We start from the raw sequence: 24044 nt of genomic DNA on the forward strand, positions 1-24044 counted from the left end.
AACCGACCCTCAACGAGCCAGTCTGTCCCCACTGGTTCTGCTCCGTGAGGGATGCATGCCAGCTGCGTGTCCTGCCTCTCGCTCCGCACTGTCCCTGCTCTGCGGGGTGCAGCTGGGCCCCTGGCACTCCCCGGCCTGCAGGAGGTGCTGGGGGCCGTGCGGCTGGAGTCAGGTGACCAGCGGGGCCCCTGCCCTCCCGGGACTTCCTGGACTGTGGGACGAGCCATTAGGGATGTGCGTTCCCTTGAAAAGGGTAGACTGGAGTTCTGCAGGCAAAGGGATCCTACTTGGAACAGGACGGGCCAACATCCGCTTTCATTTGCGGGCGCCCCTGCTCCGTTCCCACAAGGTCGCTTCCAGGCCGTCCGGGGCCCCGCCCGCCCCCGCCCGGGCTGCAGGCTCGCGGCGCACCCGGCCGCACTGAGCCCCGGCCTTGGGCTCCGTCCTCACAGGAACCACCGACTCGCGCAACCACCAGGCTCCGGCCCTAGCCCGGACCCGGAAACGTCAATTCCCCTGGTCCGCGGACTGCGTGACGTCGCCTGCCGCTTCCGGCGGATTGCGCGATGACGCAACATCGGCGTGCGCGGCGTGCGAGGCTGTAGCCATGGCGGGTGCGTGCGGTGCGGCTGTTCTGCGGGACGCCCCCGGCTGTCGTCTTCATCCGAGTCCATCGGGGGCCGCAGGCGGGGTCGGCCGAGTGCGGAGACGGGTGAGGGGCGCGGGCGGCAGGGGCCTCCGACCGGGCCCGGCGCCACCCGGACGCGTGGGCCTGGGGGTGGGAGGGACGCGCTGGGGACGGCGTCTCGGGGCGGCTTCCCGGGGGAGCGAGCCCGGCTTCGAAGCCTCCGGAGCTGAGCGCGACCCCGCAGCCGTGCTCCGGCGCCCGAGTGCTGCACCCCCGCCCCGGTTCGGGGACAGTTGTCACCGCCCCTACTTAGGGTCCTTCCTGTGACCCGCGGGGTGTGCCCACCTGCTGAGACCGTGGGAGCCAGGCTGAGTGTGGCAGTGACGTGACGGCACGGATGCCCCCGAGTCCGGTAAGTAGAGCTGGAATGGAGGGGAGTGACATCCATGGATGAGGCTGCCGCTCCGGGACTCCTGGGGGCAACCCACCACCACTCCTGGGCACCGCGGGGCGGGGCGGGGCGGGGCGGGGCGGGGGCTGCAAGCCTCCAGCGTGCTGGGGCCTGGGGTGGCCCTGTGCATTCCTGACGTGCTTGCGAGAACACTGTGGAACGGTTTGAGGCCTTGCCCTGCTGCGTCCGGAGCGAGGTTATAGAAGTTTCAGACATCGCCTGCTCCCTGGACACTGGACCTGCACTGTCCCGTGGTGACCACTTGCCACATAGGATTGAACTTAAGTGCAATTTTAAGTTCCGTTTTCATTCACTGCAACCATGCTCCAGGTGCCCACTAGCGACACGGGGCAAGTGCCACTGGACTGCAGTGCAGGTCACACAACAGTCATGTGTTTGCAGAACGCGTTTTGGGCTTTTGATCATATCCTGCACAGCCTCACAGACACTGACAAGAAAGCTCAGGGACCCTGGCCGGTTTGGCTCAAGGGATAGACCGTCAACCTGCGGACCGAAGGGTCCCAGGTTCGATTCTGGCCAAGGGCACATGCCTGGGTTGCAGGCTCCATCCCCAGTGCAGGAGGCAGCCGATCAATGATTCTCTCTCGTTATTGATGTTTCTATCTGTCTCTCCCTTTCCCTTCCTCTCTGAAATAAAAATATATTCTAAAAAAACAATACCTTTTAAAAAAAGAAAGCTCAGGGAGTGGAGGCAGGTCGGCTGCGGGGAGTGGGAGTAGGGAGCAGCAAGGGGGACGAGCCCTATCCTGAGGGACTGAGGGTCCAGGAGACAAGCCTAGAGAACCACAGGCTAAATTCTGCGGTGCATGGATGGCTGTGGGCTCCGTGTGCCGTGGGAGAGGCGGGCAGTGATGCTGGCTGAAACTCATTAACCCTACACCCAGTTTATGGACCAATATAGTGATTTATTGCTTCAGTAGCATGTTCAAAGGGAGAGGGAAAATTGACAAAAATAGTGGCTCATCTGGGAATTGTCCTTCACCTCGGGTCTCACCTGTCTGGAGCCCAGGCTCAAAGCTGTGGCTCCGCCTCCTTCCCTGCCAGCCCCTGGGCCCGGTGAGAGGCTCACTGGGTCTGCGGGGGCTTCGGAGAGCGCCCTTCCACTGTCTCCCTGCTCCGCTGCCCCGTGGGGGCGATGAGGCTGGTGCTCTCCAGCTGCCTGGAGACCTGCCCTTGCACCATCTCCTCCTGGGGCTTTGACTCTGGCGTCACCTCAGGCTGTGCCTCCTCCTGGGGCTCCTGGTGGGAGATAGACTTCTTGTCGGAGCTGGGCTCGGTCGTCCGAGAGGCCTCAGGAGTCCGCGAGGCCTCGGGGGTCCGAGAGTGCCCGGTGATCTGCGAGGGCTCAGGGGTCCTCGAGTGCCCGGTGGTCTGCGAGGGCTCAGGGGTCCGCGAGTGCCCGGTGATCTGCGAGGGCTCAGGGGTCCGCGAGTGCCCGGTGATCTGCGAGGGCTCAGGGGTCCGCGAGTGCCCGGTGATCTGCGAGGGCTCGGGGGTCCGCGAGGGCTCCGGGACCTGCGGGGGCTCAGTGCCCAGGAGGCCCGCCCCCTCCTTGCTGAGGGCCCGGGGCTTGGGCTGCACCCAGGCGTGGCTGAGGATCTCGTCGATGTGCAGCCGCCGGTTGACGTCGGGCTGCAGCATGCGGTAGATGAGGTCCTTGCACTCGTTCGTCAGGTGCTTGGAGCGCGGGAAGTTGATGCGGTGCTCCTTCTGGATGCGCAGCATCTTCTTGATGTTGGAGTCGTCGTAGGGCATGGAGCCGCAGACCATGATGTAGAGGATCACGCCCAGGCTCCAGATGTCGTAGACCTTGGGGTGGTAGGGGATGCCCTGCAGGACCTCGGGGGCCGCGTAGGCCGCCGACCCGCAGAAGGTCTTGCTCAGGACCAGCAGGCCGCTCTCGTCCCGCTGGCAGCGCTTGGAGAAGCCGAAGTCGGACAGCTTGATGTTGAAGTCCTTGTCGAGGAGCAGGTTCTCGCACTTGAGGTCTCGGTGGACGATGTCCAGGTCGTGGCAGTACTTGATGGCCAAGGAGAGCTGGTGGAACTTCTTGCGAGCATCGTCTTCGCGCAGGGCTCCCCGGCTTTTGATGAAGTCGAGGAGGTCGCCCTGGACCCCGAGCTCCATGATGATGTAGACCTTGCCCTCTGACGTCTCAAAGATCTCGTAGGTCTTGACGATGGAGCGGTGGTTGAGCATGATCAGAATCTCAATCTCTCGGGGAAGGAACTTCTCCAAGAAGTCTGTGGGGGCTCTCTTGCGGTCAATGATCTTGACCGCCACGTTGAACTTCAGGCGCTCGGAATATGCAGATTTGACTTTGGCGTATGAGCCCTCTCCCAAATTTATCCCCAGGATGTAGCCTCGACGCTTGAGGACGGCGGCATCATCCATGGTGCCAGGAGCACCCCGTGCCTCTGAAGCTGCCCTCCGCCCCTGTGAGACATGGGCCAGCGGTGTCCCCGTCTACTGGAGAGTCCTCTGGGCTGGCCGGGCGGCTGTCCCTGCCTCCTGGAGGCCCCAGCTCTGGGGTAGAACGTTCAGCATTGTCCGGTGACTTCAGTGGGTGAAGTCATAAAGGAAGGGTGCCCTGGGGGGCGAGGCTCCGGCTTGAGCCACGGACTCAGAACCCAGAAGGCCTCAGAACCCAGAAGGCGGACCAGTGGGCTGGAGCCCACGGGAGTGGGGGTGGGGGGACAGGCGGCCTGCAGAGAGTGCTCTCACAGTTGGCGGGGGCGGGGGGGGGCGGGCTGTGGGGACACATGGTCTGTCCACGCCCAGAGCCGTGGTCGGCAAACCGCGGCTCTTTGGCCCCTTGAGTGTGGCTCTTCCTAAGCCTTAGGAGGACCCTAATTAAGTTAATGATAATATACCTACCTATATAGTTTAAGTTTAAAAAATTCGGCTCTGTTGACTAATGAGTTTGCCGACCACTGGCCAGAGGCAGGACTGCTTGTTGAGGCGGGCCGGTGGTTGTGGTAGTCGGGGTCCCAGCAGGAGACAGGAACACTCTGGTTGGGGCCACCTGAGGGTCTCCTACGGGCATTAGCACGAAGGCGGGAGCAGGGCGTAGGAAACCCAAATGGCAAGGACATTTCTGGAAGAGAGGGTGACCTCGACAAAGGCAGGGCTGTAGGCAGAGGCCACAGCGACCCCCGCAGGCAAGGAGCTGGGGGTGAACATCCCTGATCGTTTCTCCCTTCTTCAGTCTTGGGAGCCCTCGCTGTGTCCACACAGGTGGCCTGCGGGCCCTGCAGCGGGCGGAGCAGGGTGGCAGTGGGTCAGGAAGGGCAGACTTGAGGCCCAGGTCACTGCCTTTAGGAAGTCAGGGCCCTGCCTCTCCTGGCCGGTTTGGCTGGACTCCACCTGCTATGCTTCTGTGACGGACCCTGCAAGGGGAATGCTGGCAGGGACTTGGTGCTGTGTGTTCCTCCTGGGGCCTGCACACCCCCAGCTGTGGCTGGGTCCCATGCCAAGTGCCAGCAGCTCCTGGGACGCTGAGGATGGTGCCGGTGGAGGGGCCAGCCTTGGACAGACGCCCTCTGCTGTGAGCCCTTTTGTCTAGCACCTGCTCGGGCCATGCCCTGAGCCGCAGCAGCTCTGGCCTAGCCTTTGGTTTCACCCTGGCCTTATCCGGGCAGCAGGCAGTGTGCACCAGACAGCGCAGGCACCACCCCTCGGTGCTCACTGGGAGGCCAAGGCAGACAGCGGCACCTTCTGCTCAAATTCGCTTCTCCGGGCTCACCCAGCTGGAACTGGCAGGTTGCGAGTGGACACCAGGCCTTCAGCCCACCAGACAGGGAGGGGGTGCCCTGTGTCCTTGCCTTGATGTGAGGGCTGTTGGGTGCAATCAGGGGTGGGCAGGACGGAAAGAGTGGCCAGCAGGGTCCCACTCTGCCTTCCTTCCAGGGGACTCCTCTCCGGTCTGAGTGAAGACGTTGGACACGCTGGCCTCAGAGTGGCCACCAGGAGACACTGGTTTGTCCGTGAGTCTCGTGTTCCTTCGGTTCTGGGGGTGAGGCTCTGGCTGTCCTCCCGGGCAGAGAGCTAGTGTGCCCTTCCGTGGGCAGCGCTTTGGCCCCTGCGGGCAGGGCGCCCAGCTCACCCGCATCGCCTGTGAGGTGGGAGCCGGTGAGCAGTGCTGGTGCTGATGCCGATGTGACTCACCAGCTGATTCTCGCTCGGCCTCTGGGCTTCCTCCCAGGAGGGCACCATGAGCCTGGCGGGACCCCCTTGTCGGCCTCGGCCTGGGGACTGCTGCGTCCCTGCCCAGCGCATGACACTTGCCGTCCTCCCTCCCCAGTGTCTCAGCCCGAAGTCCCTGGACTAGAAGAGTCTTCCCTTCAGGGCGTGAGGCTGGCTCCTCGGGGAGCTCAGGTGAGTGTCCCGGGAAGGCTAGCACGGGAGGCTGTGGGCGGACAGCTGCCTGGAGTGGGGGCCCTGGAGTGAGTCTGCCAGGCATTTGATCGCCTTTGGGTTTGGATTCGACCTGCATCCTTTCCCCGGGAACCTCTAGGTCAGGAGTGGGAGCCCAGGGCGGTTTAAGGCTGCTCTGGCCATATGCTTTCGTTGCTGAGTTTTCCCAGCAGTTTCTTGTTTTTACAGATGAGGTGGATGCTGGCAGCTGGGTGCCCAGGGAGGTGCCGCCCTCACTGCTCCTCTCTGCAGGGAGTCGGGTTCCTGGGTCTTGGCTGGTCTTGGGTGGCTCCAGGCCTGGCTTCTGACTGGCATTCTCTGACCCCAGGTTTTGGCACTGTGTCCCCGTCTGCTTCCCTCTGGCATCTGAGTGGGAAATGGGTGTTTAATAAACAGGTTCCTAATGAGTGGTCGAGTCCAGCCCGTTTCTCTGCTTTCCAAAGCGCGCGGCACAAAGAGGAAGACGCCTCCTTGAAGGCGCTGGGCCCGGTTGAAGTGCCTCCCTGCCCTCACAGGCGCCTCTGCAAACGGGTGGGAGGGGACTGTTCTCGGGACATTGGCCTGAGACCCTGGGGTGGGTGCTGCCTCTGTATGGGGCGGGGAAGGCGCCTGCAGTGTCGGTTCCATTTGACAAATGCTGGCTGCAGCCACTGCTGTGCACACAGGTTGGCCCGAGCCCACATGGGTGTGCGGGCCGGGCTCACGGAGCTGGTTTCACATTCACTTGGCTAGTGAGGGTGAATAGGGAGGCACCTGCAGTCGGTCAGCCACACCGAGGCCCAGAGGAGGGGCCTCCTGACCAACGGGGAGAGAGAGGTGGCCTCAGACCAGCTGGACCCAGGCCTGCAGGTGCAAAGGGCCAGGCTGTGCTGCCAGCTTGGCATCTCCGGGGGAAAGCATCTTGGAAGTGGTCCAGAGGACAGGAGTGGGAACAGTGTGGAATCTCGGAGGGAAGGCGGGGGAGGGTGGGTGGGTGGGAGATAATCAACCCAAGACCTTGCATGCGGATATGCATAACCCAGGGGCGCAGACAGTAGGGTGGTGGGGGTCGGGTGGGAGGCTAATGAGGGGAAAAGGGGGACATAGGTAGTGCTTTAAACAATAAAGAATTATTAGCCCTGACTGGCTTGGCTCAGTGGATAGTGTCGGCCTGCAGACTGAAGGGTCCCGGGTTCGATTCCGGTCAGGGGCACGTGCCCAGGTTGTGGGCTCGATCCCCAGTGGGTGGCGTGCAGAAGGCAGCCGATCAGTGATTCTCATCATTGATGTTTCTTTCTCTCTTCCTTCCTCTCTGAAATCAATAAAAATATGTTTTTTAAAAAAAGAAAGTGGTCCAGAGGAGACAGGCGAGGAGTCCTGCTGCCCCCACTCCTGCTGGTTCTACCTGCCCTGCCCCAGCTGCCAGGCCCTGCAGGGAAGCTGAGGGTCAGGCCACCACCTGTCTGCCCAGGACAAGCCTGAGGCGGACCCGCCGGCCCACAGGTCAGGCCGGGCCCAGGAAGGGAAGGCCTTGGGTGTTCTGTCACTCCCCTCGGAAATGAGGTCGTGGGTGGGGCTCCCTCCCCGAAGCTGAGCTGTCGGGGTGGAGGGTTCAGTGCGGCTCAGTCCAGAGCCCAGGCTGGGAGCTATGTCCCTGACCTGGAAATGTTGCCAAGTTGAGGTTTCATTGCTCCTGACGATTCATGGGGACAGCCTGTCGTCCCTTCTGAGTGTTAATACAAACCCGGGTGCTGACCCCGGGGTTTGGGAAATGAAACTGCCACAGGCCCGCCCAGAACTCCCCAGGTTCTCCCCGGCCTTGAGTTGGAAAGGCCTTCAAAAACACCAGCCCACGGGGCGCCCCAAGGTGGAGCCGCAGGCGCTGCTGGGAGCTCACTGGGATAAGCACTTTTCAACTTGATTAAATTTGTATTTGTTTTACGGTACTTGAGGGGGTGGGAACGTGGCACATGGGCAGGTGCCTCCGGCCCCGCTCGCCCTCCGGCAGGTCCCAGGCAAAGCAGTCTTGTCCTTCACACCCTGGCGCCCTCACACCAAGGACTGTCGCTGTCTGGGCCCTGCCCCAAAGGCCAGGGCACGGTGTTTCCCACTGTCACCACGGGGCCCTGTGCCCACCCTGCACCCACCAGGCCCGGGTCAGAGCTGACAGCCACGTGGGGGGGGGGGGGGGGTGACAGGAATCTTCCCTCTGGGCTGCAGGGGACTCCCTGGGGCGGGACTGGGACCTGGGCGGCCGCTGCTGGGTGAGGGGCTGCTGGGTGAGGGCGGGTGGAGATGGGGTGGGCTTCCTCTGGGGCCAGGAGGAACCTCCCGCCGGCGGCCCGCACGTTAGGGGCCCGCCCAGGAAGCAGGGGTCAGAGCCCCTCAGGGAGGGAGGCAGCCCTTCCCGGGCCAGAACCCACTTCCTACTTCACCACACGGGGAGGCGGCGGGGAGAACTGTGGGCAGAGGCCGGGCCTGCTCCCTCCGCCCTGCGCCCTGCGCGGGAAGTTGGCGACCTGGCCCGGGCTCTGGGTGCTCCCGGCAGGATGGAGGACGAGGAAGGCGCTGAGTACGGCAAAGCGGACTTTGTGCTTCTGGACCAGGTCACCATGGAAGACTTCATGGAGAACCTGAAGCTCAGGTGGGCCCAGGCGGCTCCCTGCTCCCCGGTCCCTCGGGGGGGGGGGGGGGGGGGGAGGTAGGGGGTGAGGGACACACAGCCACCCAGACCCCCATCTGGGCCTGGGTCACTGCAGGGGGGCCTGGCAGCCCGGCAGGACTGACCCCTCAGGGCCAGGTGGCTGGCCAGTGCTGGCACCAACTCCCCAGGCCCCTGCCTCTCACACAAGCCATGATTTCCTGCCCAGCACCCAAACCAGCTCCCAGATGGGTGGGCACCCCATCCCCCGCGTGGGGCCCTGCTGAGCCCTGGGTGCTCTGAGGAAGTGGGCAGCTGAATGAGTCTTGGGGGGAGTGTGGGGTGCTGCAGGGCACAACTGGGAGCGTGACCTGGGGCCCAGTTTCCAAAGGAGGAGGGCACAGGGCAGGGAGGAGCGGGATAGGTGGTGACGGGGCGGGCGGAAGGCAGGCGGCCCCTGGCAGATTGTGGGGTTGGGGACAGAGTGAGCTCTTTCGATGGCACTGAGCCGGGCATGACGGCAGCTCATTCACACCAACCGGCTCATGGGACGGCCTCCCTGGCCCCGGCCCCCGGCCCCGGCCCCACCCAGATGCTAAGCCCGGCCACTCAGCCACTCGGGGCACAAAAGAAAGCATCCGCGAGGGTGCTGGGTGCCGGGAGAGGGTGCAGCCAGGGAACCCCCACAGTCAGAGGCGAGGCGGCTGAGGAAGAGGAACCCCGATGGGTGCAGGGGAAGGGCAGCTCCCACACACCCCGGGGAGCAGGCACCCCGCTGGTGGCCTGTTCCCCAAGGGCAGGGGTGAGAGGTCAGGATGTGCTGGGGGCTCCCTCCCTGCACCCCTCCCAGGCCCTGCCATCTGGGTGGGGCTGGGCGGGGCTCCTTTCTGCCACTGGGTCCCCGCCCAGGCCCCAGACCAACAGGAAACAGCGGAGGCCCCTCCCTCTGCCTCCAGCCCGGCTCCTTCCTACCTGCTGGCCCAGGGTGGCTCTGGGCAAGTCCAGTCCCTTCCTAAAATGGGGGCCACTCCTCCTGTGCCATCAGGGCCCACGGAGAGCAGTGGGGTGGGCCCCGGGGGACAGGGCCACCCCCCTCCCTTGTCCCGGGTGGGCAGGGCCCGGGAGCTGGGTGCTGGGCCTCGCCTGAGGGCTGAGGAGCAGCCCTGCCCCCACCAGGTTCCAGAAGGGCCGCATCTACACCTACATCGGCGAGGTGCTGGTGTCCGTCAACCCCTACCAGGAGCTGCCCCTCTACGGGCCCGAGGCCATCGCCAGGTACCAGGGCCGTGAGCTGTACGAGCGGCCGCCCCACCTGTACGCCGTGGCCAACGCCGCCTACCGGGCGATGAAGCGCAGGGCCAGGGACACCTGCATTGTGATCTCAGGTACCCGCGGCCCGCAGCTTCGCTTTGGTGGTGGGAGGACACCAGAGGAGAGGGGGGCCAGGCCGCACGCCCATTCTGCCTGTCCGTCTGTCCGTCTGTCCGCAGGGGAGAGCGGGGCGGGGAAGACGGAGGCCAGCAAGCACATCATGCAGTACATCGCGGCCGTCACCAACCCCAGCCAGAGGGCCGAGGTGGAGAGGTGAGGCGCGGGCTAGGCAGGGACGGGAGAGCGGAGACACCCCTGAGTCCCGGGCGAGGGGAGGTGAGGCCCAGCCAGGTACCGGTGAGGCTGGGAGCTGGAAAGCAGGGCTTGCTCCCCAGCCTGGCAGGAGCGGTTTCCTGTGGGGGAACCTGCTCTTCCTGTGACGTGGGGCTGGTGGGGAAGATGCCGCTGAGCACCCGTGGCCAGAGGGAGGTGACCTGGCCTGGCACGGGGCCCGGCGGGGGGCGACCTGGCCTGGCACGGGGCCCGGCGGGGGGTGACCTGGCCTGGCACGGGGCCCGGCGGGGCCCTCCAGAGTCTCAGGAGGAAGCGCCCTCAGCCTGCAAGGGGAAGTGCGGGTGGGTCTCAGCCCGGGACACCGTAGGATGAACAGGTCCCCGGCTCGAGGTGTCTGCGATGCAGCCCCACCCTGCCCTCCGTTCAGGGTCAAGGACGTGCTGCTCAGGTCCACCTGCGTGCTGGAGGCCTTCGGGAACGCCCGCACCAACCGCAACCACAACTCCAGCCGCTTCGGCAAGTACATGGACATCAACTTCGACTTCAAGGGAGACCCCGTTGGGGGGCACATCCACAGCTACTTGCTGGAGAAGGTGGGTTGGCCCTGGCCAGTTTGGCTCAGTAGGTAGAGCATGGGCCCTTGGACTGAAGGGTCCCTGGTTCGATTCCAGTCAAGGGCACATACCTCGGTTGCAGGCTCAGTCCCCCAGCTTGGTCTAGGCATGTGCAGGACGCAGCCAATCAATATGAGTGGATGTCTCTCTCTCACATCGATGTTTCTCTCTCTGTGTCTCTTCCCTTCCCTTCCACTCTCTCTAAAAATCAGCGGAAAAGTATCCTCAGGTAAGGACTAACAAAAATACATAAATATTAATTAGCCTGTATGTTTAAAAACAAAGAAAAGAAAGAAAAGAAAAAAGGTGGGTTATGCCCTAGCCATTTTGGCTCAGTAGATAAAGTGTCAGCTATGGACTGGAGGGTCCCAGGTTTGATTCTGGTTGAGGGCACATACCTCAGTTGCAGGCTCCTCCATGGTCTGGGCCCTGGTCAGGGCGTGTGTAGGAGGCAACCAATTGATGTTTCTCTCTGTCTTTCCCTCCCTCTTCTACTCTCTCTAAAAATCAATGGAAAAATATCCTTGGGTGAGGCTTAAAATCCTAATATATAAAAAGCCAGGGGCCATCACGACCAAAACAACCAGATGGACGACCAAACAGCAGGCTGCATGGGGTGACCAGCCCAGCAGGGGGGGCAGTTGGGGGCAACCTGGCCATGGGGGGGGGGGCAGTTAGGGGTGACCAGGCCGACAGAGTGGGGCAGTTGGGTGTGACCAGACTGGCAGGGGGGCAGTAAGGGGCAACCAGGCCAGCGGGGGGTGGGGGGGAGGCAGTTAGGAGTGACCAGGCCAGCAGGGGGGGCAGTTAGGGTCAATCAGGCAGGCAGGCAGGCAGGTGAGCGGTTAGGAGCCAGCACTCCCGGATTGTGAGAGGGAGTCGAACATCCCCCAAGGGATCTCGGATTGGAGAGCATGCAGGCTGGGCTGAGGGGACCCCCCATGTATGAATTTCGTGCACTGGGCCCCTAGTAAATAAAAAAAGACGTTGAGAGAATTAAGGAGCCGAACTTACCCTTAAAAAAAAAAAAAGAAAGAAAAGAAAAGGTGTTGCCCAGGCCTCCCTCGAGGCCCACGGCCCTGGGGCAGGGACTTACCTTCTTTGATGTCCCAGATGCGCAGGGTGGGGCTCCCTCTGTGGCCAGGCCAGCCCCGCTGCTCCCTGCACTGCCTTGGGGCTCTGGGGCCTGTCCCCTGGGGGTCCCTGTCCACCCAGACACGGGCCCAGCTTCCCCTCTCTCCTCAGTCTCGGGTCCTCAAGCAGCACGTGGGTGAGAGGAACTTCCACGCCTTCTATCAGGTGAGCCAGGCAGGCAGGTGGGCAGGCAGGGCGGCCCCTTCCCGCCCCCTCTCGCCCTCTCTGGGGTGGGTTGCCCCGGACACAGCACGCCTGCCTCTGCCCGAGGTGCCTTCCGCCTGGACCTTGGAGGTGTCCACAGTGCGTCTGAGCCTGAAGGGGCTCTCCCTGCACCAGGGCCGTGTCCACGCCGCCACGAGCTCCCCTGGCTGGCGGGGTCACCCGGGGCTGAAGGGACGTCTGTGCTGTCGCGGGGCCTGACCCCAGGGTGTGTCCCGCAGGTGCTGCGAGGCTGTGAGGACGCAGAGCTGCAGGACCTGCACCTGCAGAGAAACCCCGCCCTGTACAGCTTCACCCGCCAGGGCGCGGGGCTCAGTGTGAGTGGGCACCCGGCGCTCGGGTGCTGGCCGTCGGGGCACCTGCAGGGCCTGGGGGGCAGGATGCAGTGGGTGAGCCTGCGCTGGGGTGCTGAGCCCCCTCTCCCCCAGGCCTCGGAGAGCGAGGAGAGGAGCCACCACCGGGCGGTGATGGAGGCCATGCAGGTGATCGGCTTCAGCGCTGAGGAGATGGGGTCTGTGCACCGGATCCTGGCTGCCATCCTGCACCTGGTGAGCCCGCTGCCTGGGCTGGCACCGCCACCTGCTGTCCTGTCGTCGCACCGCCCGGGGCGGGGGGGGGGCGGGGGGCGGGGGAAGACTGGCCTCTGACAGGGCAGCCACGGAGCTGCCCCTCCTCCCAGCTGCTTGGGCTGTGGGCTCCCTCGAGACACCCCGAGCCATGGGCCCCGTGTGCCCAGGATGCAGCCTGCAAGCTGCCTGGTCCGTGTCTGGTGGACGAGCCCACACAGCAGGCAAGGGCGTCCCCACCAGGAAGCCGAGCACCGTGGGGACCTGCTGGTGCTTCTGACTCCTGAGAGCGGTGTGGCTGTGGGCGGTTGCTCTGAGCCTGCATCCTCTCTGAGGTGGGGCGGGGGGGGGGGGGGGGGGGGCGGCGGGGGGTAGCACAGAGCCAGCAGGCTTGGCTGGCAGGGAGCCTCTGGCTGCTGGGGGCCCTCATCTCGGGCTGAATCCCTGCCATCCCTTGCTCCTTCCCGGGGGCAAAGGTATGCAGGCTCCTCCCCGGCCTGGGCCGTGCAGCCTGACTCTTCCCGGTTTCCCCATCACCAGGGAAATATCGAGTTTGTGGAGACGGAGGAGGGGCACCTGGCTGTGGCCGAGGAGGTGCTGGTGGACCACGTGGCCGAGCTGACGGCCACCCCCCGGGAGCAGGTGCTGCGCTGCCTGCTGTCCCGCACCGTGGCCTCTGGGGGCAGGGAAGTCATCGAGAAGGGCCACACCGTGGCCGAGGCCAGCTACGCTCGGGACGCCGGCGCCAAGGTACCCTGGGGACAGGCAGCCTGGGGAGGAACCCAGGAGGCCTTCCTGGGGGAGGCAAAGTCAAACGCAGCCCGAAGCAGCCCAGCTCTCCCCAGGCAGTGTACCAGCGGCTATTTGAATGGGTGGTGAACCGGATCAACAGCGTCATGGAACCCCGGGGCAGGGACGCCCGGCGGGACGGCAAGGACACGGTCATTGGCGTGTTGGACATCTACGGCTTCGAAGTGTTCCCTGTCAACAGGTGGGAGACCCAGCTCTGACCCCAACCGCCAGGGCCCCCCGCTGTCCTGGGGAAGCTGGGTTGGCTGGGGAATAAGATGTCTGGTGTCCGTCCTGGCTGGTCCCTGACCCCAGGGCAGGAGCTGGGCAGGGGCTGGGGCTGGGGCTGGGGCTGGGGCTGGGGCTGGGGCTGGGCTGGGGCTGGGCTGGGGCTGGGGCTGGGCTGGGGCTGGGCTGGGGCTGGGGCTGGGCTGGGGCTGGGCTGGGCAGGCGGTGGGAGCCCACGGGCCGAGCATGACGCTGGCGGCCTGGCCCAGCTTCGAGCAGTTCTGCATCAACTACTGCAATGAGAAACTGCAGCAGCTGTTCATCCAGCTCATCCTGAAGCAGGAGCAGGAGGAGTACGAGCGGGAGGGCATCGCCTGGCAGAGCGTGAGTGCCCGCCCCTGCGCCCTGAGGCCTGGCGGGGTGGTGTGGGCCCGGGCCCGGAGCCCCCCCGCTCGCCCTACCTCACTCTCCCAGGTGGAGTTCTTCAACAACGCCACCATCGTGGACCTGGTGGAGCGGCCGCACCGCGGCGTCCTGGCCGTGCTGGACGAGGCCTGCTGCAGCGCGGGCACCATCACCGACCGCATCTTCCTGCAGAGCCTGGACACGCACCACCGCCACCACCCGCACTACACCAGCCGCCAGGTGCCGCCCCAGTGGTCGCCCACCCCACACCCAGCTCGGCCCAGCCTCCCCTGCAAGACTGCCCCCCCCCCCCCCGCCCTGCAGACCCCTTCACACCCTGACCCTGGCTGTCCCCCCACAGCTCTGCCCCACGGACAAGACCATGGAGTTCGGCCGGGACTTCCGGATCAGGCACTACGCGGGAGATGTCACGTAAGGTCCCCATCGCACCTTCCATCCTCCCTTTTGCCCCCTCCAATTTTTTTTAATTTTTATATATTTTTATTGATTTTAGAGAGAAAGGGAGAGGGAGAGAGAGAGAGAGAAACATCAATAATGAGAGAGAATCATGGATCAGCTACCTCCTGCACATCCCCCACTGGGGACTGAGCCCGCAAGCTGGTCATGACCGGGAATCAAACCCAGGACCCTTCAGTCTGCAGGCCAACACTCTATCCACTGAGCCACACCAGCCAAGGCAAACATATATTTTAAAAACACACACAAAAAAAAACCAGACCGTGACTTGGGAGTTCCTGGCTGTAATGCAGTTGCTGATGCCCAGGCGCTTTTCTGAGCACAGAGAGGTTCAGTAACTTGTCCCAGGCCACACAGCATGTATGCGCTAGAGCAGGATTCAGGGCTATGAGATTTGGGTCCAGAGCCAGGGCACAACCTCTGGACTCTCTTTAGGAGAGAAACTGCCAGGGAGGGAGAGGCTGGCCCGCGAGGACAGGGCCGGGGAGGGAGAGGCTGGCCTGCGAGGTCAGGGCCGGGGCGGGAGAGGCTGGCCTGCGAGGTCAGGGCCGGGGAGGGAGAGGCTGGCCTGCGAGGTCAGGGCCGGGGAGGGAGAGGCTGGCCTGCGAGGTCAGGGCGGGGAGGCAGCCCCAGCCCCTCACGCCCCGGCCCCCAGGTACTCCGTGCTGGGCTTCATCGACAAGAACAGAGACGCCCTCTTCCAGGACTTCAAGCGGCTGCTGTACAACAGGTGAGTGCGCAGCGGCCGCAGGATGGGGTGGCCCTGCCCGCAGGGGAGACCTGCAGCCACTCGGGGGGGCTGCCTCCCCGGCTGCTCCACGGGTGCTGTGTCCACAGCTCGGACCCCACGCTGCGGGCCATGTGGCCGGACGGGCAGCAGGACATCACGGAGGTGACCAAGCGCCCGCTGACGGCCGGCACGCTCTTCAAGAACTCCATGGTGGCGCTGGTGGACAACCTGGCCTCCAAGGTACCGCCCTGCGCGTCCCGGGGGGGAGGGATGGGGTCTCCCGCAGAGGGCGGGTCCCCTAAGACGCCGGCGCCCCCCCCCAGGAGCCCTTCTACGTGCGCTGCATCAAGCCCAACCAGGACAAGGCGGCCGCGCGGCTGGACGAGGCGCACTGCCGCCACCAGGTCGCCTACCTGGGGCTCCTGGAGAACGTGCGGGTCCGCAGGGCCGGCTTCGCCTCCCGACAGCCGTACCCGCGCTTCCTGCTCAGGTACCGCCGCCCGCTTCCCACCCGCTTCCCGGCCCGGCCCGTGCGGGTCCGAGGGGCGAGGGGACGGGGTCCCGACAGCCGCACCGAGGGACACAGTCCACGGGACCCTCGGGAACCCAGGAGGGGGCGGGGCAGATAGGGGCGGGGTGGGATTTGTTGGGGGCTGGAGGGGGCGGGAGTGTGGGTGTGGGCGGGGCTAGTGTGAGTGGCACGTGGGGGCGGCTGCCCCCCCTTCCGCTCCCCGGGGCCTGGCACCCACCGCCTGCCCCGTGGTTCCAGGTACAAGATGACCTGCGAGTACACGTGGCCCAACCACCTGCTGGGCTCGGACCGCGAGGCCGTGGGCGCCCTCCTGGAGCAGCACGGGCTGCAGGGGGACGTGGCCTTCGGGCGCAGCAAGCTCTTCATCCGCTCGCCGCGGACGCTGGTGACTCTGGAGCAGAGCCGCGCGCGCCTGGTGCCCATCATCGTGCTGCTGCTGCAGAAGGTGCGCCTGCGGGAGCGCGGGTTGTGGGGGGGGGGCGGGCGTGCACGTGGGGGAGGGGCGTGCACGTGGGGGAGGGGAGGGGCGTGCACGCGGGGGGGCATGCACGTGGGGGCGGGGTGGGGCGTGCACGTGGGGGGGCATGCACGCGGGGAAGGGGAGGGGCGTGCACGTGGGGGGGGCATGCACGTGGGGAAGGGGAGGGGAGGGGCGTGCACACGAGCAGGACTTCTGGAGACAGACCAGACCACGACTGAAACTGACTTAAGCAAAAAGTGTGGGTCGGGTCCACAGGCCCGTCCGCCTTCGTGGCCACCTGGCCACGCTGACCCAGAACTCCACCCCTGCAATGTCCCTCCTGTCTGAGCACCTGCCGCCGGCGCATCCTGTTCCACCCGCGTCCGGCGTCCGCTGTTACCTGTCCCACTCGGGAACCAAATCCCACCCAGTGACAGGCACGTGGCCCCCGCTGCTGCTCCTCCAGCGCAGGCATTTGTGTTGCTGTTTTAAATCCTCACCCAAGGAGTGAGGGTATTTTTTCATTGATTTTTTTTAAGAGAGTGGACGGGAGGGGAGGAGAGAGAAACACGGATGTGAGAGAGACACACCCATCGATTGGCTGCCTCCCACACTCACCCCACAGGGGCAACAAGGCTCAAACCTGCAGCCCAGGCATGTGCCCTTGACCCGGCATCAAACCTGGACCATGACACACACTGTTGTCCGAGACCAGGGGTGACCCGCTGCTGGCAGGCGCCTCCGCCTCAGCCCCCGTCCTCTCCCGTCTGTGCCTTTCGGGTCCAAAGTTGCGATCCAGGCAACGTTGCTTAAGTCAGTTTTAATCTGTGGTCACTGGGCTGCCTGCCTCGCAGGCCTGTGGTCTGGGTTGGGTGGTCGTCGTCGGGGACGCCCTCCCTCTAGGGTTTCCTGGGAGTGGAGGCTGACGCAGGTCAGAGTCCAGGTGGACACCTGCTGGGTGGGAAGGGCTTCCTCTGCCCCTGCCCCTGGTCATGTGTCTTCTCCCGGGGGCACTTGGGGGGGGCGGGCTCAGGGGAGCAGCTTCCCCCGGGGTTGTGCAGAGGCTGGGGCTGGGGCTGGGGCTGGGGCAGGCCGGGTGGGGCGCTCCCGGGAGCCAGGGCAGGCGAGCCGCACCAGCTCTCAGGCAGTGGGTGGGCAGAGGCGGGGTTGCGGGAGTGGGGCAGGGCCTGACCCGGTCCCCCTGACCCTGTCCCCCAGGCCTGGAGGGGCACCCTGGCGCGGTGGCGCTGCCGCCGCCTGCGCGCCGCCTACACCATCATGCGCTGCTACCGGAGGCACAAGGTGCGCGCTCACCTGGTGGAGCTGCACCAGCGGTTCCAGGCCGCGCGGCAGCCCCCGCTCTTCGGCCGCGACCTGGCCTGGCCGCCGCCCCCGGCCGTGCTGCAGCCCTTCCAGGACGCCTGCCGCGCGCTCTTCTGCAGGTCGGGGCCCCCCCCCCCCGCCCCCCCTCCCGCTCCTTCCCGCCCAGCCCGTGCACCCCCACCCCACCCCAACTCCGAGCCCCGCGCGACCGGTGGACACATCGGGAAAGCCGGCTGCTCCACAGCTTTTTTGTTTGTTTGCTTTTAAAAATATATCTTTATTGATTTCAGAGAGGAAGGGAGAGGGGCAGAGATGGAAACATCAATGATGAGAGAGAATCTTTGAGTGGCTGCCTCCTGCACGCCCCCTACTGGGGATCCAGCCCGCAACCCGGGCCTTTGCCCTTGACCGGAATCAACCAGGGACCCCTCAGTCCGCAGGCCGCCGCTCTATCCACTGAGCCACACCGGCCAGAACTCCACAGTTGGTAGCAGACCCTGCGGTCCCACCACGCTGGGCACCGGAGGGGACACAGCCTGCAGGGGAGGGTGGTGGCGGGGCTGGGCGTGGGGCTTTGCAGGCTGAGGAGTTCTCCGGGAGGAGGGCCACAGGGTGACCAGCAGCTCAGCAGGAGGGGTGGCCAGGGCCAGGCTGAGAGTGAGAGGCAGGACCTGGGGTGGGAACCTGGGGCTGCTCAGGCCCCTCTGAGCACCTGTCCCTGCAGGTGGCGGGCACGGCAGCTGGTGAAGAACATCCCCCCCTCGGACATGGCCCAGATCAAGGCCAAGGTGGCCGCCATGGGGGCCCTGCAGGAGCTGCGGCCGGACTGGGGCTGCCGACGGGCCTGGCTGCGAGACTACCTGTCCTCCGTGAGTGCCAGGCTGGGCCCGAGGGGCCTCTGCCTCTGAAGTTTAAGTGTTGTTGTTGTTGTTGTTATTTAAAATATATATTTTTACTGATTTCAGAGGAAGGGAGAGGACGAGATAGATAGAAACATCAATGATGATGAGAAAGAATCATTGATCGGCTGCTTCCCACACACCCGCTACTGAGGATCGAGCCCGCAACTGGGAATCGAACCTGGGACCTTTTGTTCCACAGGCTGAGACTCTAGCCATTGAGCCAAACTGGCTAGGGCATTGTGGAGGTTTTTGGTTTGTTTTATATTTATTTTTTAAAATATATTTTATTGATTTTTTTACAGAGAGGAAGGGAGAGGGATAGAGAGTTAGAAACATCGATGAGAAACAGATGAGAGAGAAACATCGATCAGCTGCCTCCTGCAAACCCCCAACTGGGGATGTGCCCACAACCCAGGTACATGCCCTTGACCGGAATCGAACCTGGGACCCTTCAGTCCGCAGGCTGACGCTCTATCCACTGAGCCAAACCGGTTAGGGCCTAAATTTATTTTTTTATTGATTTCAGAGAGGAAGGGAGAGGGAGAGAGAGAGATAGAAACATCAATGATTAGAGAGAATCATTGATCCGCTGCCTCCTTCACACCCCACACTGGGGATCAACCTTGAAACCGGGGTAAGTGTCCTGACCGGGAATCGAACCATGACCTCCTGGTCAACTGAGCCACGCCCGCCAGCCTGAAGTTTAAGTGTTTTCACTCAGAACCACTGGCCTGGGCTTCAGGGAGCATCCTGGGCCCTGCTCCCATTCCTGCCCCCCCTTCTAAGGCCAACCCCTTATTCTCAAGAACACCGCCCCCCAATCTCAGGGGCAGTCCAAACCCCTGTCCTCGGACACAGCCCCCCCAAGCTCGGTTGGCATCCCGGCCAGAGCTCCCCTTGGCCCTCAGTGGGCGGGTGCTGCCCGCAGGCCCCTGGCCTGGATTGCAGGAGAAGGGGCCCAGGGACGTTGGCATGGGGGGGCCTGGTCCCCGCTGGCTGCTGCCTTCTTAGCGTCCATCTGCCGAGGTCCAGGTCTGGCCTGAGGAGCAGGCAGGGGCCAGCGTGGAGGACAGAAACCTGATGTCTTGACCCTCAGGCGGTGAGGTCTGTGCTGGCCCTCAGGGTAGCGGGTGGCCCAGCAAAGGCGGCGCATGCCCCGCCCGACCTGGGTTCCCAAGGTCAGGGTGGCTGTGCCACTCTCCAGAGTGGCTGCCAGTCGAACATGGTCCCAGACCCCGTCCCAAGCTGCCCCCATCTGTGCTCAGGCCGCCGACAACCCTGCCGCCTCCAGCCTGTTCGCTCAGCGCCTGAAGTCGCTTCGGGACAAGGACGGCTTCGGGGCGGTGCTCTTCTCCAGCCACGTCCGCAAGGTGAGCGGTGGGCGGCGGGCGGCGGGCGGCGGGCGGCGGGCGGCGGGCGGCGGGTGGTGAGCTGTGGGCGGGTGGCGGGCGGTGGGCGGCGGGCGGCGGGCGGCGGGCGGCGGGCGGCGGGCGGTGGGCGGTGGGGAGCGGTCTCCCAGCTGCCCTGACACTGGGAAGTGGCCAGCTCCAGCCCAGGCAGGGAGAACACAGGGCGGGGCGGGGGGTGCCCGGGGGGCACTGACCCCAGCATCTGCCCCCAAGGTGAACCGCTTCAACAAGAGGCGGGACCGCGCCCTGCTGCTCACCGACCGGCACGTGTACAAGCTGGAGCCCGGCCGGCAGTACCGGGTGATGCGGGCCGTGCCCCTGGACTTGGTGAGCCTGTGGGGCGGAGCAGCGTCCATGGCCCCCTCCCCTCCCCCCTGCCTGGGGTGCCTGGGACTTCCTAGAACAGTCTCCGCTCAGGATGCCCCCCCACCACCAGCAGCAGCCTGCATGGCTTCCTGCGGGCACAGCCCCGTCCCCACACTCCCTACTCAGCCCCCAGGTGGGCCCTCTCCCCACACCTGTGTGGCTGGGAGCTCTCCCTCCCCCCGTCCTGTGGCTCACTGGCCCCGGGAGCCCCAGCTCCTGTGCCCTCGGGGCACGGATTGGCCCGGGTGGGTCCAGGTCCCTGTGCAGACCCAGGGGGTGTGGCTGCTCAGGAGGAAGGCCAGCCCCTCAGTCCCCCCAGTACCGCAGGCACGCTAGAGCCACAAGGCGGGAAGGGGACCTGGGGACCCACGGAGGAGCAGCGGGTGGGGCCCCAGAGGCTGGGTCCTGGGGGTCAGGAGGAGGACTTGCTCCCTCTGACCCTGACCCTGACCCCCAGGTGACGGGGCTGAGCGTGACCAGCGGGCGGGACCAGCTGGTGGTGCTGCACTTGAAGGGTCAGGACGACCTGGTGGTGTGTCTGCACCGCTCGAGGCCGCCGCTGGACAACCGCGTGGGGGAGCTGGTGGGCGTGCTGGCCGGACACTGCCAGGGGTGAGCTGGGGGGGTGAGGTGGGGAGGGGCGATGGGGGGTTCGGGGCCTCGGGTCCTGCCACCCTGCCTGTCTCCCCACCTGCCCACTTGTCCCCCTGCCCGTCCGCACCTGACCTCTCCCGTCCGCTCCAGGGAGGGCCGCCCGCTGGAGGTCCGAGTGTCTGACTGCATCCCCCTGAGCCAGCGCGGCGCCCGGCGCCTGGTGTCCGTGGAGCCCCGGCCAGAGCAGCCCGAGCCCGACTTCCGCTGCAGCCGTGGCTCCTACACCCTCCTGTGGCCAAGCAGCTGAGCCTCTGCCTGTGCAGGGGCCGGCCGGCCTCCCCAAGCACGGCGGCCCCTCCGCCCCGCCCGCCCCCGAGCACGCCAGCGCCGGGCAATAAAGGACGTCACGCCTGCCCCTGGGCTTGTGTCTGTGGGTGGACATCGCTCCTGCTTGGCAAATGCCACCCCAGCGTCTCTGCTGACCCCCGCGGGTGCCCTGAACGGGAGGAGGAGGCGGCCTGGGGACTGTCTGCTGGGGGTGAAGCCCGGGGTCTGAGAGGCTCCCCGGCCCCCGCTGTGGGCTCCAGACTGTCCCCCGGCATGGACCCTTCCCTGAAGGGCTCAGCCCCCTGAGGCTTCCCCTGGTCACTGTCCCGGGCGCTCGGAGTTGCCTCCTGCCAGTTTCTTGTCCGGCGCCCCTGCCCTGGGAGAGCTGCTGTCTCTGTCCGGCCTGGAGGTCTGGCCTGGGGGGCTGCAGCTCCCCGCCTCCCACAGAGCACCCCACACGGACACAGCTGCCCTGGCCACAGGCGGCCGCGCCCTTTGTGGTCCTGCAGGCGGCTGTGAGCATCACTGGCTGACACAAGGCTCAGGGTGGGAGCCGGGGGGCACCGCACACCCCACCTGGCAACATGGGGGGCCCAGCGCTGGGGGGGCAGGTGCACGCCCAGGGCCCAGAGCCTACGCGGGGTGCCTACCTCCAGAGAGGGTGCAGCAGCCAGGGGGCGCTTCCTGGGCCTCGGGGTCTGAGAACCAGTCCCAGGGGGGCGGCAGGGGGAGAAGGGGACAGACCCCGTTATGGACTCCAATCACGAGTCAGGCCGTCCCACCCCTGACGCCGTGGCCCTTACACTCGCCACCTGTCACTACGAACCACTGTGCTGGGTGCTTCACAAGGTCGGAGTGAGGGCAGGAGTGGGGGACGGGAGGTCAGTGACTGGCCTGGGCCCCCAGGGGGTGAGTGGGGCAGATCCAGGCACCCGCGCCCCGCGTCACGCCGATGCCTGACCACCCGACCAGGTAGGAGCACTCCCAGGCAGGTGCTGGTGTTGTGCCCAAGAACCATCGCAACCCCCAAGTCTCGGCCACTGTGTAGCTCGCATCTGCTGCACCCACACGCACGCTGTGGGCGGCCAGCACCTCTGCAGGGACACGGGGCTGCCATGGGGGCCCAGCCCTCGCCCTGCAATCCCCCCCCTCCCGCCCCGCTCCTGCCTTCCCAGTCCCCACGTGTCAACGACCAGTCTGGGCACAGACACCTCCATCAGGGAGGCTGGGGAACGGTCACCCCACAGCTCCGACTGCCACCCTCTCGGGGCCGCTCGTCTCCCATCCACTTCAGTCTCTGGGTCCTGGGAGAGCCAGGTCAGCAGGTGGCAGCCACGCACCAGGCCGGACGCAGCTTCCCGGGGCTGCCAGGCAGCCTTCAGGTTCGCACCATTTCTCACGTGCAATTTAAATGTAATACTTTTTTGTTAATCCTCACCCGAGGATATTTTCCATTGATTTTTTCTTTTAAGAGAATAGAAGGGAGGGGGAAAGACAGAGAAACATCGATGTGAGAGAGACACATCGATTAGTTGCCTCCCGCACACACACCCCGGCTCAAGCCTGCAACTGAGGTACAGCGAGCCCTTGACCAGAAACGAACCCAGGACCCTTCAGTCCACAGGCTGACGCTCTATCCACTGAGCCAAACCAGCTCGAGTCTCACATGTAATTTTAGAGCAAGATCATACAGTTCTCTTGGCTATTCTCAAGACTCAATCAGTAATTTTTTACTGTAATTTATTTTTAATTGAAATGACAGTTGTCTGCCAGGATGATGCTCATAAAACTTTTAAACTATGAATGATTGCAGTGAACTCAATGAGCACTTTTACGGCAATAACACATTAGATTATACTAATCAGACTATAATATGTGATAGAACCGACTGCTCCCATAGCCGCTGCCTGGTGCTGGGGGAGGGCCCTGGCTGTGGCCTTGGAGCTGAGCAGAAACCAGAGGCTGCCTACATCTCGGGGTTCCCCGTAGGGCGCAGAATCCTGGCCAGGGCCTGGTCCTGTCCTGGCTGTGCCGGGACGCCCGGTCCCTGAGGGTGCGGCGGAGCCAGCCCCAAGGACGGCAGACCCATGGATTTCACTTGCGCTTGTCATTAAAACTGGCTGGTCTCTGCCTGGCTGGCGTGGCTCAGTGGTTGAGCATCGACCTATGAACCAGGAGGTCAGGGTCCGATTCCCAGTCAGGGCACAGGCCCAGGTTGTGGGCTCCATCCCCAGTGTGGGATGTGCAGGAGGAGGCAGCCGATCCATGATTCTCTCTCATCACGGATGTTTCTATTTCTCTCTCCCTCTCCCTTCCTCTCTGAAGTCAATAAAAACATTTTTTTTTTTAAAAACTGGGTGGGTCCCGTTCTGCCCTCCCCCTGCCTGTCAGGCCCCTGGGCCTCCTGCCTGTCAGGCCCCTGGGCCTCCTGCCCTGCCCACTTCTCTTAAGGAGCAGCCAGACCCCAGGGCACACAGAGCAGCAGTGGGTCCCCCACCTACGGGAACGTGTCCTGTGAAAGCCCGGCCTCCCCTGTCCACCACTTGGGCACCATCTTGGGACGGTGGGCACCCCCTCCAGACTCAGCCTCCCTGTTCCCGCTCATCAGCACCCCCAAACACCGGGCCTGAGCTCCGATCCCAGGGAAAAAGAGGCCACCCCCCCACTGGTGCCCACGTGGCGGCCAGCTCAGCGGTCACCTGCTCGGGGAAGACCTTCCCCAGCATTTTATCCTGAAAATGTTCGAACCGGCAGCAGAGCTGACAGCATTTCAGGGTGAACGACGCCCTGAAGCCGCCCGACACTGTCCATTGGCCGCGCTCCCTCTGTCCGAGCCCCCATTCCTCGCTCGCACTGTCACCGCGCACTTCCCCCGATTTCCCCCAAATACCTTCCTTTCCCATCAGGAGCCAGGCCTGGTGCCTGTTTGCAGACTTGTATTTTGACACGAAATTGACACTCAATGACACCTCGGGTCTTGCATGTGCCATCAGGGCTTCTGACCCGTGAAGGTGCTGATGTCATCATCAGCCTGGGGTGTCCCCCCTCGCACACCCTCAGATCCCCCCCTCCATCCCCTTCGCCTTGCCTGGAGCTTCCTGTGCCACGCAAGGCTCGGGACTGGCCACCAGGGGGCAGGCATGACGCTGCTGCGGGCCTCCGGTTTCCGGTTTCCCCACCTGCTCAGCTCGAGGCTGGACCCCTCCCTACAGCGCAGCCCTGGCC

The 24044-nt window shown here is 64.7% G+C and overlaps 2 protein-coding genes, 1 long non-coding RNA gene and 1 other non-coding gene across 5 annotated transcripts; 3 read left to right on the plus strand and 1 right to left on the minus strand.

The window, feature by feature from the left end:
* Positions 1–797: 797 nt before the first annotated feature.
* Positions 798–5918, plus strand: LOC139016601 (uncharacterized). Its single transcript, XR_011472699.1, has 4 exons — positions 798–1040; positions 5010–5086; positions 5404–5477; positions 5706–5918. It is a non-coding gene; the product is annotated as an uncharacterized lncRNA (long non-coding RNA).
* LOC139017106 (small nucleolar RNA SNORA9) lies at positions 1166–1297 on the plus strand. Its single transcript, XR_011472784.1, has one exon. It is a non-coding gene; the product is annotated as a small nucleolar RNA SNORA9 (small nucleolar RNA).
* Positions 2166–3529, minus strand: LOC139016660 (testis-specific serine/threonine-protein kinase 1-like). Its single transcript, XM_070424925.1, has 2 exons — positions 2602–3529; positions 2166–2367 (listed from the first exon to the last, which is right to left on the minus strand). The coding sequence occupies exons 1-2, from the start codon at positions 3492–3494 to the stop codon at positions 2166–2168; spliced, it is 1095 nt and encodes a 364-aa protein (XP_070281026.1). The 5' UTR covers positions 3495–3529.
* Positions 5919–7962: 2044 nt separating the features above from the next.
* On the plus strand, positions 7963–20905 carry MYO1G (myosin IG). Of its 2 annotated transcripts, XM_070424880.1 has the most exons (22): positions 7963–8139; positions 9313–9521; positions 9627–9720; positions 10169–10334; positions 11601–11654; positions 11933–12028; positions 12140–12259; positions 12818–13027; positions 13123–13268; positions 13564–13678; positions 13769–13939; positions 14061–14131; positions 14832–14906; positions 15014–15146; positions 15230–15396; positions 15676–15883; positions 17117–17340; positions 17946–18090; positions 19389–19493; positions 19746–19859; positions 20356–20510; positions 20643–20905. In XM_070424880.1, the coding sequence occupies exons 1-22, from the start codon at positions 8045–8047 to the stop codon at positions 20797–20799; spliced, it is 3030 nt and encodes a 1009-aa protein (XP_070280981.1). In that variant the 5' UTR covers positions 7963–8044; the 3' UTR covers positions 20800–20905. The 2 variants fall into 2 exon arrangements, with proteins under 2 accessions (XP_070280981.1, XP_070280980.1); XM_070424879.1 differs by having other exon boundaries at positions 13564–13939.
* The last annotated feature ends 3139 nt before the right edge of the window (positions 20906–24044 follow it).

Source organism: Myotis yumanensis, unplaced genomic scaffold, assembly GCF_028538775.1.
Source record: "Myotis yumanensis isolate MYYU_CA2020_CCGP unplaced genomic scaffold, mMyoYum1.0.hap1 SCAF_9, whole genome shotgun sequence".
NCBI classification, from domain to species: domain Eukaryota; kingdom Metazoa; phylum Chordata; class Mammalia; order Chiroptera; family Vespertilionidae; genus Myotis; species Myotis yumanensis.

What these genes read in the sequence shown, in the direction of transcription:
- MYO1G (XM_070424879.1), top strand. Translation starts at nt 8,045, where the DNA reads ATGGAGGACGAGGAAGGCGCTGAGTACGGCAAAGCGGACTTTGTGCTT. An exon ending in TCGTGCTGCTGCTGCAGAAG is followed by an intron (nt 15,884 to 17,116) that starts GTGCGCCTGCGG and finishes CCTGTCCCCCAG; the next exon opens with GCCTGGAGGGGCACCCTGGC. An exon ending in TGCGAGACTACCTGTCCTCC is followed by an intron (nt 18,091 to 19,388) that starts GTGAGTGCCAGG and finishes ATCTGTGCTCAG; the next exon opens with GCCGCCGACAACCCTGCCGC.
- LOC139016660 (XM_070424925.1), bottom strand. Translation starts at nt 3,494, where the DNA reads ATGGATGATGCCGCCGTCCTCAAGCGTCGAGGCTACATCCTGGGGATA. An exon ending in CCGCAGGTCCCGGAGCCCTC is followed by an intron (nt 2,368 to 2,601) that starts GCGGACCCCCGA and finishes GACCGAGCCCAG; the next exon opens with CTCCGACAAGAAGTCTATCT.